General features: G+C 50.7%; 1 protein-coding gene across 7 annotated transcripts in view; it reads left to right on the forward strand.

The window, feature by feature from the left end:
* The window catches only part of SLC45A4 (solute carrier family 45 member 4), a 100,435-nt gene that overhangs the window by 44,453 nt on the left and 34,319 nt on the right, over positions 1–21,663 (forward strand). For 5 of the 7 annotated variants that reach the window (XM_035276996.3, XM_078353042.1, XM_078353040.1 and 2 more), the window contains exon 2: positions 1,504–2,137. The exons of 1 other annotated variant lie outside the window; for it this stretch is intronic. In XM_035276996.3, the coding sequence (XP_035132887.1) occupies positions 1,897–2,137 (241 nt within the window). In that variant the 5' untranslated portion in view covers positions 1,504–1,896. Of the gene's footprint in view, positions 1–1,503; positions 2,138–11,265; positions 11,418–21,663 lie in introns of those variants that run through there. One more of the 7 variants, XM_035277000.3, reaches the window with a different exon arrangement.

Consider the following 21,663-nt stretch of genomic DNA (forward strand, 5'->3'; position numbering starts at 1 on the left):
CCCACTTAGCTTATTTCTGCTTTACTGTGTGCATTTGCCCAGGGGGAGAATTTGTCAGCAAGCTGGGTCGGTCACTGGAGCCAGGGGGGTGGAAACCTGTGGATTGGGGTGATAGGGTTCCATAGCCCCTAGGAAAGCTGCGTGTGGGTTAGGAGTGTCCGAACCCCTAGATGCCATAGTCAGAGTTTGGCACATGCTTCCATTTTTTTTCTGGAGAGAAGTCTATAACTTTTATTTTATTGCCAAAAGGTTTTATAACCTAAAGGCTGAGACACTGCCCTTGACAGGCTGACCACAGGAGTCCAGGTGCCTTTGGGTAGACTTCAGACTCCCTGCTGGACAGAGAATCATGCTATCCTCATTCCACCCAGTGCCCTGCTTTTCATTTCTCTTTTCTTTTCTTTGTCTTTTTTCTTTTTTTTTGTTTTCTTTTTTAAGACAGGGTCTTACTCTGTCACCCAGGTTAGAGTGCAGTGGTACAATCTTGGCTCACTACAACCTCCACCTCCTAGGTTCAAGGAATTCTCCTGCCTCAGCCTCCCGAGTAGCTGAGATTACAGGCGCCCGTCACCAGGCCTGGCTAATTTTTGAATTTTTAGTAGAGACAAAGTTGCCCAAGCAGGTCTAGAACTCCTGACCTCGGGTGATCCACCAGCCTCAGCCTCATGAAGTGCTGGGATTACAGGCGTGAGCCACTGTGCCCGGCCTACCTTTTATTTTTCTTTTCCACTCTCCAGGCAGGGTCTAAAGTTTCCTTTCTGGCTGGGCACAGTGCCTCCTCACTCCCGAGGCAGGGGAGATCACTTGAGCCCGGGAGTTGGATACCAGCCTAGGTAATATAGTGGCGATCCTGTCTCTGCAAAGAATAGAAAAATTATGTGGGTGTGGCGGGGCACGCCTGTGGTCCCAGCTACTCGGGAGGATGAGGTAGGAGGTCACTTGAGCCCAGGAATTTGAGGCTGCAGAGAGCCATGGTCATGTGACTGCAGTTCAGCCTGGGCAACAGAGTGAGACCCTGTCTCTAAGAAATCAGACTTTTTAAATACAAGTTTCCCCTTTTGATTCTCTTTTGTCTACCTCCCCCCCTTTCCCTTTCACCTCCTTAATTCTTCCCTCTCAACGATATCTGCAGCCATGAAGGGTGTCACCGGCCACCTCCAGCCTGCTGGAATAGTTATGTGCTGCGGTATACAGGGTGGGCGAAACTGTTCTTGGCCAAAGAGTGAATATTTTTAGCATTTCTCTGTCTTCTCTTTGATCCTGCTTTCCTTGATTGCCCCCCCTCTATCCTTCCCCAGGATTCACTTCCATTTGAGAAAATGTTTTTCTAGAACGTAGGTTGTGTTATTTGCACAGATGCACCCAGAGTAAGCAGCAGAGAGGTGTGCGATCTTGGGTCAGGCTCTTGGGGCACACAGCTTGCTCGGGGGTTGGGTGGTGGTCTGCAGGGCCGTGTGGCGGCCACCCCCTGACTCTCTGGCTGGGTTGTTTCCTCTTTTGCAGATCATCCAGTCACTCGATGGGGATTACCAGCGGACCACCTGTTTGTATCACCTTCCCACCTCTCTGTAGCAAGAAAAATCACTTCAGCACCTCTTCAGTAATAATGATGAAACTGGTATTAACTGAATGGCATTTATGGATTTTTAACTCTAATTCTCAGTAAACCAGCAAGCCATATGTTCAAAATCCAACCAAAAATCGTATGTTGCTGCATGTCTTATACCATTGTGAGAAGTTGTGAGATGCCCACTTGTGGAAAGAGGAATGTAAGTGTTACTTGCCCAAGGAACACAACCGAAGCAGAAAGAGAAGACGTCTTAATTTATTACAGATATATGCAAGCATTATTTCTATAGATAGAATATATAGAGAAATATATATTTTTTGGTGGTAATGAAAATGGCTCCGCAGAATGCCGACTCGGAATCTATGCAAGTTCAAGAGTTATCCGTGCCCCTGCCAGACCCGCAGAAAGCCGGAGACGCAGAGGCCGAGAACTGTGACACCATCAGCGAGGGGTCCGTAGACCGGATCCCCATGCGCCTGTGGGTGATGCACGGGGCGGTGATGTTTGGCAGGGAGTTCTGTTACGCCATGGAAACGGCTCTGGTCACACCCGTACTATTGCAGATTGGTAAGTCTCCTCCCCGTCTGCGCGCCGTGAACTCTGAGCCGAGCACCTGTGGACTGGGCGTGGCTCTGATCCTCCGGAGGAGTAGGATGGCATGTCCTGGAGAGCCCTGGGCACAGGAGTCCTTGTCTCCTCTCCCTTCAGCCTGCCCTGACAGGGGTTTCCTCCTCCTGTTTTCAGCTGGGTTTGGGGAGGAGTGATCGTCGGATGTGGACGTTGAATTACAGTTTTGACAGAGTGGTAGCTGAGCATCTGGGGCAGAATTGACACTGATAAGTACTGGCTCTTGGCTGGGGCCCTCTCTCCCGCTGTCCCTGCCAGGCCACAGTGAACCATGAGCCGAGAGTCACTGGCTGTGTCACGAAAGCAGATTTGGGATCCCCTCTGTGCCACACCCTGATTCCGTGTATGTGAAGTGAGTGTGATCGCACACCAACCCTCAGAGGGCCCCAGACATGCTTTGAACGGTGCCTGGCCATGGGAGATGCTGGAAGATGCTCTCCTCTTCTCCTTGTTGCTCTTGACTCGAATTTAAGGTTATTGTGAACGTTAGATGGTTCAGTGACAGGCATTTCCAAGAGCACGGAAACTCACAGAGACACGTGCAGGTGGGCATGACCAGGTCTCGCACGTGCAAGACTCGGTCTTCCTTCCAGATGACTGGGCATCGTGGCGGGGGCCCCAGAGGGAGTCCCCACTGGGGGTGTCTTGGGCCCAAAAGTGTTGTTGGAATGTTTAGTTTTCCTTATGGCCTAAGGAAGTTTTAAAATCTGTCATTTTCTAAACCCTTAGCCATATATCTGTCTGGGTAAAAGGCAAACAATTGAGAAGCATCAGTTTTATTCTAGAGTTCCACATACTGCACTGTACAGTCTTTTCAAATCTTGTTATTTTGGGTGTTTCAGGGATGTTGGCTGCTACAGACATCATGAAGTGTTTCTTGTTCCCTGAGCTCTCACTCAGCCTCACTGTGGTGCGGATCCTCGGTCACATGTATGGATCTGACTCCAGCAAAACTGGAGTGTTTTCTTCCATTGTGCATGGGGCAGCCCTTCTGGCCTCAGCGCGGAAGAGCGCCGATTTCCTGTCACCCTGCAGTGAGAGCTGATGCTCATTGTCACTGAGATCAGAGAGATACTGTGTCACCCCTCGATCTGGTCACTTAGCGCGCTAATGAAAAAGCGCTCATCTTACTTTCCCAGTGCTTTACTGTATCTCAGTGCGCTTTTCCCTTTGCAATTCTGCGTATGTTTTCATCTTTAAAACTTGTTCTGAAAGGCTTCGTGAGATGGCCAGAGGACCCGGGGCGAAGACAAGGTCGAAGGACCCTTTAATGGAGAGTTGGGGAATCGGGCACGGGGGACAAGACGCAGGTGGTGCTTTGGTTCTCTCCTCTGTGTTTGTCACTCTGCGTTTATTCTGCTCCTGCTCTTTGGGTGCCCATCATATCCAAAGGCACAGAGAGTGGACAGGACCGACGTCTGTGGGCTGGGGGGCTTTTCTCCGTGGAGGGGGTGTGGGGCACTTGAAGAAAGAAAGTAACTCGACCAGCGAGGGAGAAAAATGGGCTGGGCCGGTGTGGGAAAAAGGCCTTTATGGAGAGCAGGGCGAGGGCTCTTGGGCCTCACATCTGGAGGCCAAGGGAGGGAGACCTGGATGTATTCACAGAACTGAAGGACCACCTTGGCGGCTAGACCCCAGCCAGGGAGAAGTTGGGTAGCAATTAATTTTCCTAAGCATTTATTTTGTCCCTTCAGTGTGTGAGGACTTGACACTGAGGTGGTTACGAAAGCATTGTCATAACAAAGCTAAGGCGGCTGGAATCACGAGTTAGGTGTCATCACGCGGTTTCTGGACAGTGAATTGTGGTTGTAGTGACAAATACAAAATTTAGCAGCTCTGGTTCCTGAGAAGGAAGTTGATGTGACAGAAACACTAGAAACAGTTTTCCCTGATTTTCTCTGTGGCAGATGCTGTGTTTTGTGACGTTAAAAACCCCAGCACTTTCACCACACCTTGGAATTTTCGTCCTTGACAGATGATGAGTCTCCGTTTCTGTGCAGCTTAGTACATCTCATTGTTTGGCTTTGATTATTTATTACATGAGACTTGTGTCGATTTTTAGGGAATTTAGGATGACAAACAGATGCTCCTCATCTTGCATCAGGGTTATTTATGTCCCAGTAAACCCATCCTGAACCGTAAGTGGAACATACTTTTAATACACCCCCGTCACCACACGTCATAGCCCAGCCTCACCTTCCTTAACCGGTGCCTGGAACACTCACACCAGGCTGGGCACGCTGGCTCACACGTCATGCCAACACTTTGGGAGGCCAAGGTGGGAGGGTCACTTGAGGCCAGGAGTTCAAGACCAGCTAGGCCAATATAGCGAAACCCCTTGTCTACAAAAGAATGAAAAATTAGCTGGGTATGGTGGCACACACCTGTAATCACAGCTATTCGGGAGGCTGAGGTGGGAGGATTGCTTGCGCCTGGGAGATGGAGGCCGCAGTGAGAGCCATGATCGTGTGCCACTGCACTTCAGCCTGAGTGATGGACTGAGACCCTGTCTCAAAAAAACAAAAACAACACAACACTCACACCAGCCTATAGTTAGGCAAAATCATGTAACACAGAGCCTATTTTACAATGAAGTGTTGAAGGTCTCATGTGATTTACTGAATACTGAAAGTGAAACCAGTCTGTATAAGCACTGGAAATAGGGTTTCAAGTGAATGTGTACGGCTTTCACCTTAGTGTGAAGTTGAAAAATCATCGGTCCAACCATCATAAGCCCAGGACCTGTCTGCATATGTGCTTCACTACACTATCTATATAGTGCATGTTAAAGGTAGCTTTCCACAGTCATAGGTGTGTCTGTTCCATGTAAACTTCCAGAAATGACGGCTGAAACGGGAGAGCTGTAGGAAGTGGGTAGGCTGTGGCACACTGACCCTAAGGGAATGAAATTGACATTTATGGACCCTGAGCACTACATAATTTACATAAAACCTTACGCCCAGGTCTGTGTTCGGCAGGAGAGCAGGACTCGTGAATAGAAGGTTTTTTTTACAGGTTTCAGGAACAGGGCTTTAATGAGTCTGTTCTTAGACATGCTCAGATTGAGTCCAGGCAACAAAAGGCCCAGTTTATTTCTCAGGGTTTGACTGAAATTACTCTTGCCAGGGCAATGTAGTGACCTTGGAAGTACCAATGAAGTATTCCCTGGTTGGAGTTGGAGTTTCTTTAAAAAGTTGTCTGCTGTCCACACCCAGAGCCACAGTGCTTATGACTGGATGTGGAAGCAGTGCTCCCCTACTCCAAACAGGCAGTTGGACAGTTTACGTGAGACGTCTACAGTGGTATGGCTGCCACCATTAGGACCTGGAATATCTTCATCACCCCAAGACTCCCAAACGTGCCGCACATGAGCTACTTCTCTGCCCCCAGCCACCACCAACCTGCCTCTTGTCACGGTGCTGCCTGTTCTGGAATCATGGAAATGGAGTCACACAGCATATGGCCTGGCTCCTGCCACTTAGCACGATGCTTTTCTGATAGAATCATCCTTGTTACTGCATCAGTCCATACTTTGTCCTTTTCAGTGCTGACTAGTACTCTGCTGAGTGGACACGCCATGATTCATTTATTCATTCATCAGGCGGTAGAGATTTGGATGTTTCCATTTTGGAAGCTATGATGATAAAGCTGTTGTGAACATCACCTTCAGGGCTCAGCTGTGTGGATGTGTTTCCTTTCTCATGCGTGGATCACTGGGTCCAGTGCTTTGCAGGGTGACAGTGCCATTTTGCATTCCCACTTCCCTTGTAGGGAGGGTCCTGTTTCTCCACATCCTCGTCCGTTAACACTTGGTGTCGTCAGTCTTCTTAAACTTCATTCATTGAAGTGGGTGTGAACCACATCTCATTGCAGCTTTAAGTGCCATGGCACGATCACAACTTACTGAAGCCTTGACCTCCCTGGGTTTAGGTGATCATCCCTTTTCAGCCTCCAGGTAGCTGGGGCTACAGGTGTGCGCCACCACCCCCATCTAAGTTTTGTATTTTTAGTAGAGACAGGGTTTCACCATGTTGGCCAGGATGGTCTCGATCTCCTGACCTTGTGATCCGACCGCCTCAGTCTCCCAAAGTGCTGGGATTACAGGTATGAGCCACCATGCCCTCTAATTTTTGTGTTTTTTTGTAGAGACGGGGTTTCACCATGTTGCCCAGGCTGGTCTCAGACTTCTGGGCTCAAGCAGTCTGCCCACCTCAGACTCACAAAGTGCTGTAATTACAGGTGTGAGCCACTGTGTCAAGCCTGTTTTGTTCTTTTATATTTTCTTATACTTTTTTTTTTTTTTGAGACAAGCTCTTGCTATGTCACCCAGGCCAGTCTTGAACTCCTGGGCTCAAGTGCTAAAGTGATCCTCCCACCTTGGTCTCCCAAAGTGCTAAGATTACAGGCATGAGCCACCACTTAAAAAACAAATAAACAGGGACTCACTCTGTTTTCCAGGCTGAAGTGCAGTGGTGTGATCACAGCTCTCTGCAGCCTCATGGGCTCAAGCGATCCTCCGCCTCAGCCTACTAAGTAGCTTGGACTGTCGGCACACACCACCACGCCTGGCTAATATTTTAAATTTTTTTACAGAGATGGAGTCTCAACTATGTTGCCCTGGCTCATCTAGAACTCCTATGTTCAAATGATCCTCCTGCCTCAGCCTCTCAAATTGCTAGGGCTTCAAGTGTGAGCCACTGTGCCAGGCCCCTGTTCATTTTCCTAATGATACCTTTCAGGAAGCGAAAGTTTTAAATTTTGATGAAATTTGGTGTATCAAACGTCTTTTATTAAGAACTCTTTGCCTGACCTGAAGTGAAGTGTCGTGATCATGGCTCACTGCAGCTTCAACTCCTGGGCCTGAAGTCTTCATGATTTTCTCTTCTGTTTCCTTTTTAGATACTTTCATGGTTTCTGTTCTCCCATCTAGGTCTGTGATCCATTCGTGTTAATTTTTGTAAACCATAAGAGTTAAGGGGTTTCCCCTCTATCTGGCATGTGGAAATTGACTGTCCCAGCACCGTTTGTAAAAAAGTCTGTCCTTTCCCGGTGAAATTCATGGCACCTTTTTTGGCATTAACTGACCACCTACATTGTAAATCTGTTTCTAGGCACTGTTCTGTTCCGTTGGTCTATATGTCTGATCTCCATACAGTAATGCATTTCCATAGTTTAATGGTGCATTTTGAAATTAGGAAATATACCTATGTCTTGAAACTTGTTTTTGGGCCAGGCGTGGTGGCTCACACCTACAATCCCAACGCTTTGGGAAGCCAAGGCGGGAAGATTGCCTGAACTCGCATTCGAGACCAACCTGGGCAACAAGGCAAAAGCCCGTTTCTAAACGAGAAAAAGAAACTCATTTGGCTATTGTAGGTCTGTCACATTTTCATATAAATTTTAGAAATTAAAGCATTTCATCGTATCATGTTATTGTAAGTAGTGCTGCTTTAATTTCTATTTCTGGTTCATCACTCGATAGAGTAGTGTGAGTGATTTTTACATATTGACCTTGCACCTTGCCGTCTTGCCAGACTCACTTAGTCGTTCTAGCAGCTTTTAATGGTAAGACGTGTGTTGATGTTCCTTCTTTCTGGACACTGGGAATTTGATCAGTCTGGTTAAAGCTTTGTCCATTTTGTTGGTCTTTTCAAAGACTCTGCTTTCAGTTTCATTCAATTTTTTTCCTCTGTTGTTCACTTTCATTTTGCTAATTTATGCTCTTACATTCATTGTTTTCTTCTGCTTACTTGGTTTTAATTTGCTCTTTCTAGTTTATTCTTTTTCTATTATTAGATGGGGGTCTCCCCGTGTTGCCCAGGCTGGCTGGACTGAAACTCCCAGGCTCAAGCGATCCTCCTGCCTCAGCCTCCTGAGTAGCTGGGATTGCAAGTGTGTACCACCACACCTGGCTCCTTTCTCTAGTTCCTTAAGGTCACGCTTAGAGCACTGGGTTTTTTTAAGATCTTCTTTGCTAACAAAATCACTTATTAGAAATGATTTCACTTCTAATAAATAAAATTGCTGTTGCACAGAGGGGTCAGAGAGGAGTATAAGGAGAATCTGAGAAAACCCTGAGATGCCCTCTGCGTGGCCCCAGTGGCCTCCGCCTGCTGGCTTTCATGGCCTTGCACAGTCCCCTCCCCTTGAGTAACTCTGTTAACCAACAGAACATGGCAGCATTGAGGGGATGTCACCTGACACGAGCGTGTGTGGCTCTGCCCTGCCAGAGGACCGTCTGTGTTGCTGCCTTAGCCTGCACATCTTGCTGAGTCAAGCTGTCTTCTTGGAAAGACTCATATGGCAAATCACTGAGCAGGAGGCCTCCAGTTGACGCTCTCGGGGCTGAGGCTCGCAGTCCAAGGGCCTGAGAGAGCCCCCAAGCCAGAGCCACCCCGCAGAGCTGTGCCTGGATTCCAGGTCATAGAAGCCGTGCAGCCGTCACTGTTGCCCTGCGCCACTGGAAGGCGTGCGGTTTGTTACACAGCGGGTAACCAGTACACGCGCTTGGAAGATGCTGTGTGTCAGACTTTTTGACTGCACTGTTTCCCCCTGTGTAACTTAGGGCACATTGGTATTTTTCCCATAGTCTAAATCCTCACCTTGGTAGAAGGGGTATGAACGTACTGCAGAAGAAGTGTCTTTGTATTGATAAATATCTCAGCAAAAACCTTAGATTATAACTCATTTTGAAATAGCAAGCAGTAGCAAGTGTGCCCTTTCCCTCTTCCCCAAAGAAACCTTTCCCTTCGAAAAGTAGTAGTAAACTGGAAGCTGTGAGAAGCAAGTGAGCCCGGTCTCTGCCGTCATCAGAATCAGCAGAAGAGTTGTTTGGAATCTAGGAGCAGCCAGCCAATGCACATGTGTGTGAGGTGGCCCTTGGTGGCAGTTTCCTAAAGTGACTCACCCTGCACCATCCTTAACCCAGGCAGTGTGTGTTCTTCAGAAGTTAGTGTGGCACCGCCTGCGATGCTGCTGCCCTGGGAGGCCCCTCACTTCCTCTGCCCTTAACTCCTGGGCCTCCAGCTGGTCTTGAGGCGCCGCTGCTTCCTCTCACTTCCTCCCCCTTCCTCCAATGTGGCCTCCCTGGAGCCCTTGTACCACATACCTCGAGGGTCCATGAGTCCCATCTAGCTCTAAGGGTCCAGCCTCCCCTGAGCTGCAGGTTGGGAGTTGTCTGCCATCTGATGCTGAGACCAGCTTTGTGGTGAAGCAGGAGCAGCCGCAAACAAACCTCTCAAACACTGAATGGGGAAGGAAGTGGCAGTTTTATTTGGCTGAGAGCGGTGGCTGGCTGAAGCCTCACAATCACCAAGCTCCCCGACAAAGAAAATCCTGGCCCTTTTAAAGGCTTACAGTCTAAGAGGTGCACATGTGAGAGGCTTGAGAGCGTGGGGGATGTGACTAGGTAGGGGTCTGTGCAGTTGAGCAATAACAGTGCCCTCCGGGGAAAATTCCTCCATCCTGTGTCCATGATCTATTGATAGGACTGTGGTCAGGAGTAGGGGTTTAATCTCTAACCTTTAGACCTGGCCAGCAGCGCCAACCGGTCCTTCCACTCACCTCCTCTGGCTGACCTTTAACTTGTAATTCCTCCTTTTCTCCAAGCCTAGGCTCGGAGAAGGGGGTCTCCTTCCTCATTTCCCCCCTTTGAGAACTTCAGTTACTTAGTAGGGTTCTCACTTTCTTCCTCACCATCCTGGTTAGTCAACAAAACCGATTGATAGTGATGCACATAATATGCTTGAGCTGAGGTTTTCTGGTGAACCATGGTAGTGACCAGTCCCCTAAGCATGTGAAGGAACACAGGGAGTAAGCAGGGGAGTAACAAGCAGACACCTATGACCAGCACCACACCTACAATGAGAGTTTTGAATCCTCCCAGGGCTGGGAACCATTTCCCAAACATAGATCCAGGGTCAAACCCGTGCCACACTTGCACCGGCACGTGGGCCAGGGCTGTCATGTCTCTTACAATATTTTCAACTGCCTGGCCTTGATCATCTATATGCAGGCAACAGTTGGTTAGATTGAATTTCCCACAGACTCCCCCTTCGGCTGCCAGCAAGTAGTCTAGTGCGAGTCTGTTTTGGTAGATAGCATTTCTCATCTGAGTCTCTTGCTGGGCCAAGAGGTTTAAAGCTTTACCAGTTTCATTGGTGATTATTTCTAAGACAGCTTGTAACCGGATAATACGGTTGATTATATAAATTGGGGTCCGGTATCCCCATGAACCGTCCTGTGCCCATGTGGCAGGCCCGTAATATTGTATGATTCTTTCAGGAGGCCATTCGTCATCTTTCCAATCTCCTATAGCCAGGCTTCTTGGTTCCCGGGGAGAGGTATAGACAGGGTATCCTAACAGCTCGCCTGTCTTGACGGGCAGTAAGAAGAAAGAGGGTTTAATGGTGCCTATGACACAGCTGCCGGCCCAGCTTTCAGGCAGCCGCACATACGCTCTGTGCCCGCATATCCAGTACAACCCGGCTGGGGCGGTCCAGTCTCGGCGGAGCCCAGGATGAGTCCAGGCGTCCTGCAATTTAGGGAATTTAAGGAGAGGGTTTTTCTCCGTGTGGTTTGAACTCCACCAAGTGACTGCATCCACTGTTGCATTATACAGTTGCTGTCCCAGGCAACTGAGCTTTCCCACTGGGACGGTGAAGTGTCTCCCCTGTCTGGCGAGGCAATACTGTCCAATAATGGAGACTTTTAGGACCCAGAAGCTGTTGGTTTGGATTCTTTGGACCGAGGTTAGCTCAGGGACCGGATCAGAGGGCAGTAACTCTCGGGCTTCCCATGGCCACCGGTCCCCCATTGTAGTTCCTCCACACACATAACAAGAAGTAACATTCAGTGACTGGGCCACATTTTCAGCTAACTGGAGGAACAAGTTTTTTGTCTTCTTTGGGAGTTCTGGGGCCGGTTCATTTAACTCCTCATAAAAAGTCTGATACACCGGCACCGGGCTGGAGGTACGTCTTTGGACCTCCCCTTGAATTAAGATATTAATCATGGGATCCCGTCCCTTCCCATCAATTCCTAACATTACATGTTCTCCTTTTTCCCAGCGGGGGTCCTGTGGATCTGTAATTGTTAACTCTAATGGATTGCAATGTCCAGAGGTGCAGAGATCATTACTCCCAGGAACACTACTTCCCTTCGTAAGGAGGACAGGATCGCTTTTGTCACTCTTCCAAGTACCCCAGATAACACATGACCAGTAAGTACATTCACTACACCAGTACGTTGTCTGGCAAATGTATTTATGCTCAGCTGCGTAACCCTGCTCCCAACCGAGAGAGCCACAGCCCTGATTCATAGCCGCACAAGCATCGAATTTCATGACAACTTGCCTGGGGATTCCTTTCTCCTCCGTTCTAGCAATTAACCTACTGGAGGTCTTCCACGCCATAGTTGTTAAGCGTTTTACCTCAAAAACTGTGCGCATGGGGGACTCTGATGGGTCGTAGCACACATCTGGCTGCCCATCCCCAGGACTGCAGACCTTATACTGGGTGCCATTGTGTAAACAAGTTCCTTTTGGAGTCCCTGTACATTCATAATAGCTATAGAACAAAAGGACGGTAGTGATTTTTCGCCCTACCTCAGTGACCTTGTGTATACACTGAGAACAGTCTCCAAAATCAGGTAAAGTTCTTACTACATGAGTCCAAGTTCCAAGGAGAAGGAGCCCCACGATGAGTTTCCTCATGCTTCGGCCGTGCGTGGACCAGTCAGCTTCCGGGACGTGACTGGGGCAAGGCTTGCCGTCTTCCTCAAGGTGATCTTGCAGCTGTTGTCCGGGTCTGATCTCAGCTCTCAGGTTTGAGCTGCTGCAGGTTTGACTCGGCTGTGATGAATCCAAGCTGGTATTCCTTCCACTTTCACGGCTGTGGGAGTGCTCAGGATTACGGTCAGGGGTCCTTTCCACCGGGGCTTCAAAGGGGCGACATTCCAATCCTTTATCCACACTTGATCACCTGGTGAAAAAGGGTGAACTGGGGAGAATAAGCTTACTGGGCACCTTTCATTAATCCAGGCTGAGATGGTTTGGGTGACTTTTCCTAAGGCCTGTAGCTGTCTCTGCAATTCAATCTCTCCTAGCTCCCGAGGAGTTCCTGGGAGCCCCCGTAGTAGAGGAGGGGGTCTATGGTATAGTATCTCGTAAGGGGAGTACCCTGTTTTCTTAGAAGGGGTGCATCTAATTTTAAACAACACCATGGGAAGTGCCTGTACCCACTTTAACCCTGTCTCCTGGCACACTTTTCCTAAACTGTTTTTGATTGTCCGGTTCATTCGCTCCACCTTTCCGGAACTTTGTGGTTGGTAGGCAGCATGCAGTTTCCAAGTGATCCCCAACGCCGTTGCTGTCTTTTGAACCAAGTCAGCCACGAAAGCCGGCCCGTTGTCCGAGCCAAGGCGCAAGGGCAGTCCAAACCTGGGAATGAGATCTCGAAGAAGCACACGGGTTACTTCACAAGCTTTCTCGGTTCGAGTTGGGAATGCTTCCACCCACCCAGAGTATGTACATACCAGAACTAGCAGATACCTGTGACCTCCACATTTGGGCATCTCAGTGAAGTCCACCTGGAGATCCTCAAAGGGAGCTGCTCTGTAAGACTGTAGGCCAGGCGGGATCGCTAGACCCTGCTTTGCATTGTGTTGTTGGCAAGTGACACATCGCTGTGACACTGCCTTTGCTAGAGCTGACAGACGTGAAATGTAGAAGTACCGGCCTATCAGCTTTTTCAGAGCTTCTTGGCCCAGATGGGTGGTCTCATGCACGGCTTGCACAACAGTAGCGCCCAACAGCTGCGGCACTGCTATTTTCCCACCTGGTAGCTGGATCCACCCTTCCTCTATTGCCTGTCCCCCTTCATTCTGAAAAAAGTTCCTTTCCTCCTTAGAATAGGTAGGCACCAAATCAGGCATTTGGGGGAGTAGGGGGGCCATTACTGGTGCTTGGTAGGGAGTGGATGCTGCTTTTCGAGCTTCTGAGTCAGCCCGGGAGTTGCCCAGGGCAACAGTGGTGGAGGCCCTTTGGTGTCCCCGGCAGTGCATGACTGCCACCCGTTGAGGCTTCCAGACTGCCTCTAATAGCTGCAGAATTTCCTGCCGATGCTTTATTTCTTTTCCCCCTGAGTTTAAGAGTCCTTTTTCCTTGTATAATGCCCCGTGTACCTGGAGGGTTAGGAAGGCATACCGAGAATCGGTATAGATGTTCACCGTCTTACCTTCACTCAGCTCCAAGGCCCGTGTTAAGGCAGTAAGTTCAGCTTTCTGGGCTGAGGTTCCTTTCGGCAGTGACTTAGCTTCAACAACAGTATCCAGGGTTACTACTGCATACCCCGCACACCTGTCTCCAAGGGAGTTAATGAAACTGCTTCCATCCACATACAGCTCCCAATCAGCAGGTGTCCAAGGCTGGTCTCGGAGATCAGGCCTGCTGGAATAGACTGAGTCCAGCACCTCAATACAGTCATGTTTCACTGGGCTCTCCGACACTGGGAGCAAGGTGGCAGGGTTTAAGGTGTTACAGACCTCAGTGGCGATGCGGGGGCTTTCACAGAGCAAGCTCTGGTACTTAGTCAGCCTGGCGTTTGACAGCCAGCGATGTCCCCTGGTATTCATTAGCGTCACCACTGCATGCGGGGCCTTTATGTTCAGGTTCTGCCCCAGAGTCAGCTTACCTGCTTCTTGAGCTAACAGGGCAGTTGCCGCTAGGGCTCTTAGGCAGGGAGGCCAGCCCTTTGAAACTCTGTCCAGCTGTTTAGAGAGGTAGGCCACCGGCCTTGGCCAAGATCCCACTGTCTGGGTTAGCACTCCAACGGCCATCTTTTCCTTTTCTGATACGTACAGTGTAAAGGGCTTTGTCAGGTCAGGTAATCCCAGTGCTGGAGCAGACATAAGTTTTCCCTTCAGGGTGTGGAAAGCCTGCTGCTGCTGGGGTCCCCATTCAAAGGGTTCCTTGTCTCCCCCCTTTGTGACTTCATACAGGGGTTTGGCCAGTACTGCGAAGTTTGGGATCCACAGTCTACAGAAGCCCGTGGCTCCCAAGAATTCTCTTACCTGCCTTCTGGTTTTGGGTTCCGGCAGGTTGCAGATGACCTGTTTCCTTTCCACCCCTAGGCTGCGCTCCCCCTGTCGAATAGTGAATCCCAGATACCGCACCTGCTGCCTGCAGATCTGGGCTTTCTTCTTGGACACTTTATACCCACAGTCCTCCAGGTGCTGAAGTAAGGCATCTGTTCCCTTAGCGCACCCGACTGCCGTGGAGTGTCCCAGTAAGAGGTCATCAGCATATTGGAGCAGCACGCAGCCTAGGCTCTTGGCAGGAAACTTCTGGAGATCCTGGGCTAGTGCCTCCCCAAAGATGGTGGGGGAGTTTTTGAACCCCTGGGGTAGCCGGGTCCAAGTGTACTGGGCAGTGGCACCTGTTTCCAGATTTTTCCATTGAAAAGCAAATAGCTTTTGACTTTCAGGAGCTAGCCTAATGCTGAAAAAGGCATCCTTTAAGTCCAGACAAGTAAACCAACTGTCCTCAGCCGACAGCAGCCCAAGCAATGTGTATGGGTTAGGCACCGTGGAGCGCAGGGTCACGGTTGCTTGGTTGACCAGGCGCAGGTCCTGCACTGGTCGGTAGTCGTTGGTTCCTGGCTTGGGGACAGGCAGGAGAGGCGTGTTCCAAGGGGACTGGCAAGGAACTATAATACCGTAAGACTTCAGGCGTCTGAGAGGGACTTGGATGCCTTCAAGAGCTTTCCTTGGGACCGAGTACTGTCTCTGTCTCACGGGTAATGCCCCTGGCTTTACTTCAATAACCACTGGGGGGTGGTTTACTGCCAGCCCTGGGGGGTTGTCCTCTGCCCAGACCCCTGGCCATCGCTTGGCTAGAGCAGGGGTTAATTCTCGTCCTGGTTCAGTCAGGAAGAGTCTCCACTCCTCCTCCCGGGGGACTGTCAGAGCCATGATAATCCCTGCCCGAGGCAGTTTTAACTTCAGGGAGCCCTTATCAGTGAAGGTGATAGTAGCTCTTAGTTTGCTTAGCAAGTCTCTCCCTAAGAGGGGTAGGGGGCAGTCTGGCATGTACAAGAACTGATGTATAATCTCATGGCCTCCCACTGAGCAGGTCCGTGGTAGGCAAAAAGCCTGCTTTTCTGAAATTCCAGTTGCTCCAATTATGTCTATTGTTTTGTTGGACAAAGGGGCCACGGGTTGCGTCACCACCGAGTGCTCCGCCCCTGTGTCAATCAAGAAATCAATGTCCTTGCCCCCCACTGTCATCCTGACCATGGGCTCTTTGGGGGCATTTGAGCCCGGTCCCCTTCAGTCTATGGGCCCCCCTGCCAGGCTAAACAGGGCAGCTTCATCTTTTCCTGAGGCTTCTTGCTTGGAGTTACCCTGTTCCCTTGTCAACTGAGGGCAGTTCTTTTTCCAGTGTCCTATTTCTTTACAGTATGCACACTGGTTGCGCTGTAGAGGCCGCCGTTGAGACCTGGCGTTCTTCCCAGGGCCCCCCTTGCCCTGCCCCTTCGAAGGGGTTCCTCTGATAGCTGCGGCTATCAGGTTGGCATTTCGCCAATTCTGTCGCTCCTTCTCTCGGCGACTGACTGCATCTCTGTTCACAAATACCTGATGAGCTATTTCCAACAGCTGTGCGGTGCTCATGGCCGCAAACCCAGCCTGCTTCTGCAGCTTCTTCCTGATGTCATCAGCACTCTGACTGACGAGGGTCAAGTTCACCATGCGCTGATTCTCGGGCTCCTCAGGATCAAAGGGAGTGTACATGCGATAGGCCTCACATAGTCTTTCATAAAACTGTGTTGGACTTTCGTCCTTTCCCTGCATAAGCTGAGACACTTTGTGTATATTTGTGGCCTTCTGTGCTCCTTTCTTTACTCCCTCCAGCAAGGCCTCTCTGTACCGAGTTAGCCTCTGCATGCCCTCGGGGGTATTCGGGTCCCACTGAGGGTTGGTCCCTGGCAACTGGGTCCTCACATACTCCTGGGGGTTCTGGTAATCAGCTGGCACATGCTCTTCCAGCCATTTAGATGCTGCCTGGAGCACCCTCCGCCTCTCATCTGTGTTAAAAAGATACATGAGCAGCTGGTGACAGTCAGCCCAAGTAGGATTATGAGTTTGGATGACAGTCTGAAGCAGGTCAATTAGAGCTTGCGGTTTGTCAGTGTAGGATGGGTTGTTGTTCTTCCAGTTTATGAGGTCGGCCGACGTGAACGGTATATACGTGAAGACACGCCTTTCTACCATGTGGCCATCCTCATCTACTCCAGTGTACCGCTGTTCTCTTAGGGGCATTTGCACTCCCACCTTGGGTCGTAACCGGGCTGCCAGTGGGGGTGACCCTCCTGGGAAACTGGCTGCTATGGGAGGAGTGCCTCCTGAAGCTGCGCCTCCTTTTCCTTCCACTCTGGGTGGTCTGGGAGTGTTTGGGTCTTGTGGAGGTGCAGAGGCCTCAGGCTCTGGAGTGGGGGACCTCTCCTCCAGGTAAGGAGGGGGTGCCATCGGAGGGGGTGCTATTGGCAAAGAGTCTTCTGGTGCCGAGTCAGCCAAGACCTTAAAAGTCTGTGTCCCCTGGCGGGTGGAGCGAGACGTTTCCCTACCTGTCTGTCCCTGGGCCACTAGAACTGCAGCTGCCTGGCCCCTTAACCACTGTGGAGGGTTCAAAACCAGCTGTAACCAAGAGTCTATGTACGGGAATTGGTCGGGGTGTCCTGGCTTGCCTGTGACCTTGTGCCACACTTTGGAGACAAGAGACCTATCCAGGCTCCCTTCTGTGGGCCAATCCACCTCTAATGCTGGCCAGGCCACTTCACACAGAGTTCTAAGTTTCCCTGGTGTCATGGTGACACCATAATCTCCACTAAATCCCTTTTTGAAATTCTTCAGCATAGTTCCCAGCGGAGTAGGTTTACTCTGTGTCTTACCCATCTCCCTCAGAGCAGCACTACCAAAAGGTAGAAGGGGTACTGACTTTGCCCGATGTTACTACTGGTGACTCTGCACTCTACCCTCAGTCCCCCGCCCGTTTCAGCACAACACACTCTCTCTCTTCACTTTCACTTCGGGCTGGTAGGGCCGTGCCCCTCAAGGGAGTGTTTCAGGCACTGCTTGGCATTGAAGAGATTGTTACTCCCCCCACAATACCTAGATTATGAGGGCACCTCCTTCAGTCTTATGCAGATGGCCCCTGGTCCCTGCCAACCCCACAGTGCGCTCAGGATGTATGACCCACTCTAACAGACCTGTTCCCCCCACTCTTCGCGGCTGATGAGTCCCGTTGGGCCCCTCCACACTCACACACACTCACACACCTCCCACTACCCAAGTTCTGAGACAACAAGATTATCGAAACTGGTTACAAAGAAACCAGAAATCCAGTTCAAAGTTGAAAGTGCCAAGACAGATGAGCACACCGTGGCACAGGCCACGCTCCCACCCAGAGGGGCAGGCAGGTTTCCCAAGACAAGTCCTACCGTGTTTCTGATGTCAGGACTTGAGGTACCCGTTCCTTCTCGGTGTTCAGCCACTGGGTGGATCCGCTGTGGGGGCCTACCGTGCTTCGCTCCGGCGAGGCGTTCCACCGGGGCCAGTGCCTACCCGGGAGCGCTCTCAGGACTCGCGTCACCCAAGCGGGCTGCAGTCCCCCGCAGGGATGCTCCGCAGGGCGAGGCAAACCCCCCTGGGAGCCTGTCCCAGCCGCCTGCCAGCCGAAACTCCTTTCCGGGTCAGGGAACCAAATGAAGCAGGAGCGGCCGTGAACAAGCCCCTTGAACACCGCACTGGGAAGGAAGTGGCAGTTTTATTCAGCCGGGAGCTGCGGCTGGCTCAAGCCTCAATAACCGAGCTCCCCGACAAAGAAAATCCTGGCCCTTTTAAAGGCTTACAGTCTAAGAGGTTCACATGTGTGAGAGGCTTGTGATCGATTAGGCAAGCATGGGGGACGTGACTAGGTAGGGGTCTGTGCAGTTGAGCAAGAACAGTGCCTTCCGGGGAAAATTCCTCTATCCCATATCCGTAATCTCTGGATAGGATTGTGGTTAGGAGTAGGGGGTTTAATCTTTAACCGTTATACCTGGCTGGCGGCACCAACTGGTCCTTCCACTGACCTCCTCTGGCTGACCTTTAACTTTTACTTACTCCTGTTCTCCAAGCACGGGCTCAGAGAAGGGGGTTTCCTGGGAGCCCCCGATGCTCTGGGACTCTGCAGGCTGCCCCTGGGTCAGCCCTGGGGAGGCAAGCAGTAAAAGGGCGTTGGGGAACCCTGGCTGGACAGAAGATGTGATAGAGCGGAGGCCCATTGTTCATTTAAGGATGGATTAACACTTTCCTGTATGATGGCGATTCAAGGCCTGTTTCTGGTTTCTCTTTAATTTCCATCATTTGATCAAGTGACAGAGATTTCCTGTCCCCCCACCCCTCCCACTCACCCAAAACGGTGGTGGTGGAGTTAGCAGCAGCCGACAACCAAATATTGGCTGCTCTTGGAGAATCCAACAATCTACCATTTTATATGTGTTTAGCCTTATTTATCTCTGCGGAAACCAGCATCTCCCTTTTTCTGGAAACGTGTGCAGAGTTTACAAGTAGGCAATGCTGAGAACAGAGCCTGGCCGTGGCAAGCGCCTGTCATTGCTAGCTGGTATTACTGTCATTTTTTTCCTCCACTTGGGTTGGTAACTTTCATCGAGGGCTTCCCTCGCACTGAGTGTCGAAAAGTGTGGCAGTTTTATGCCCCATTCACTGCAGCCCACACCAGCCCGGCCTCTACCCTGCCCTCCCTCATGTCTTCTTGCTGAATGCACAGGGATGCCCTCGCTTCCAAACTCCGGTTTTCTGGGCCCTGGTGCTGGCCCTGTCTCCACCGCACAGGGCTGAGTGGCCTGGCTTCCGGCTCTGCCTTCCCCAACCCTTGTCCTGTGTGCGTCCTGTCCTGAGCCCCATCAGTGTCACACTGGACAGTTCCAGGATCTGTCACACACAGTACCTTTGAGAGAACAGTGCTTTCAAAAATGGTGGTGTCTTGGATTTGATGAAACACAGCCCATCTCCAGGCCAGACTTCTCTGCCACTGTTGACTGCTCACGTCTGCCTGGCCCAGCCCTGCTCCCTGCTCACACTCCACGCACTCCACCGCATGCTCATCTCTTCAGTGTTCACAGGTGCTCTGGGCCCCCTGCAGCCCCTCTTTCCACCGCATATTCCTGCAGGTTGCCCCTCCCTACTAGACTGTGCATCCCCTAAGGACAAAGTCTGACTCTCCTTTGTTCCCCTGTCAAGCCTGGAACAAAGGCTTTCAGGAATTAATGAATGACTTGCTGATGAAGGGGAAATTGACATGCCTTAGGTGCCTGATAAGGCCATGCCCCTGTCCAAAGTCCGAAGCTGATTCATTATATTCCCAAGGAGGTAGGAGACCACTCTGCCTCCGGCCCAGGCATGGCTGGACTCCATCTGGAGCTGCTTGCTGGGAGGATGCACAGGGGACCTTCCTGCAGGCATGGCAGGGAAGAGGCCTTTCAAATCCAGGTGTCACCCGCCAGCACTATGCCTGAGACAGAACCTCCTCTGACCTCAGGATGGGCTGAGCACACCTGCCTCATCTGGAGTGCACCATGTGAAGAAATCAGGGGCAGTCTCCCAGTAGCAGAGTTGATTGGGAGGGCAGTTGGGTATACAGCTGACCCTTGAGCGATGCAGCGGTTGGCGGTGCTGACTGCCCGTGCAGTCGAAAATCCACGTATAACTTTTGACTCCCCCAAAACTTACCAGTAGCTTCCTGTTGACTGGAAGCCTTACCAAGAACACCAGCAGTCAGTTAACACATACCTTCTATGTGATAGGTATTATATACTTAGAGTAAAGTAAGCTGGAGAAAACATTACTAAGAAAATAGTAAAGAAGAGAAAAATGCTTCCTCTTCATTATGGGGAAGTGGACCATCAAAAAGGCTTTCACCTTCATCTTCATGTTGAATAGCTGAGGAGGAAGAGGAGGGGTGGGCCTTGCTGTCTCGGGTGGCACAGGCAGAAGATCAGTGTGTAAGTGGACCGGTGCAGTTCAAACCCACATTGTGCAAGGGTAAACTATATTTAAATTTGTTTTTGAGACAGGGTCTCTATCACCCAGGCTGGTGCAATCACGGCTCACTGCAGCCTCGACCTCCCAGGCTCAAGCCATCCTCCTGCCTCGGTCTCCCCAAGTGCTGAGATTATAGGTGTGAGCCACCGCACCCAGCATGTATTTAAATCTTGCAAAGTTTCTGGCAAATATCATTTCAATTTTAGTTTAGTCGATGGCAAGTGATCTTGTTTTTGTGACAATAGAAAGAATAGGATTTCCTGTTTTTAAAACCCCTTTCCAGTATGTGGGAATAAAAGCGCCATTGACACAGAAGCCATCGCACTGCTGTGTTTGCCACGGCGGGGGGCGGGGGGGGGGGCTGCGTGCCTGGCTGAGCTGATAGTACACATCCCACGAGGCTGTGTTGGCTCCCTCCGACACTGGAGGACCTGCTAAGCCAGATGCCGGTATCTTGGGACACAGAAGGCAGACATGGGGTCCCTCTGACCTTCCAGCAGCCCAGTGGGAGGACAGTCCTGGAAACAGGTCATGGCAAGGTGGTGCTCAGAGGGAGACCCTGGAGTGCAGGTAAACTCCCAACTCCAGCATGCTTTTCTGTGGTTTCCAGGAAAGCCTTGGGGGTGGAGCCCCTTGTGTTACCACCCGGTAGATGGGTCCTTGCCTTGCCTGCTCCCTACCACCCATGTGCTGGCCTAGCCGGAAAGTCCCCTCGCCTCTCAGGAGAGATTCTGCAGCCTCCTGCCACATTGCCTGGCCTGGGATCCACATTCAGATCCACTTTTGACTTCCTGTGGTGTTTGTATAAACCCAGCATGGTGGTGGGTGTGCTCCCCCACGAGTGGCCTCCAGTCTCGGGCCTGTGCATTGAGGTGCTCAGGGAAGATGGCATCTGCCGGCTCTCTGCCCAGCAGCCTGTGAGTAAGAGCAGGGAGTGACAAGCTGCCTGATGGGGGCGTTTGGCTCAGCGGCTTGCCCAGGGTCAGGGTTGGGCTTGTTATCTGAGGCACTCACCGATGTACCATCTCACCAAAAATCAAGTGCCTATTCTCAGGGGAAGCTCCAGCTCTCTTCCCAGCCTCTGTCTCAGCCGTTCTTGATAATGGGGGAGTGTGCTGTTCTTTGTGATACTGGAGCCTGCATTTCTAATCAGTGCATTTCCCCCTTCAGTCTAAACATCCTTTGTGGGAAAAATTGTCACAGCCAGGAGCCTCCTTTATTCCTGCTTCGGAAGTTATTTGGGCCTGGCCTGTTAGATACCTAGCTTTAAGAAATTTAAAAATCACAAGGATTCCAGGACTTACTTTATTTTTAAATTTGGTCACGTGAGCTGGATTATTTAGAAGATTCTGGGCCTTTTGATTGTC

This window comes from Callithrix jacchus, chromosome 16 (assembly GCF_049354715.1).
Source record: "Callithrix jacchus isolate 240 chromosome 16, calJac240_pri, whole genome shotgun sequence".
Taxonomy (NCBI): domain Eukaryota; kingdom Metazoa; phylum Chordata; class Mammalia; order Primates; family Cebidae; genus Callithrix; species Callithrix jacchus.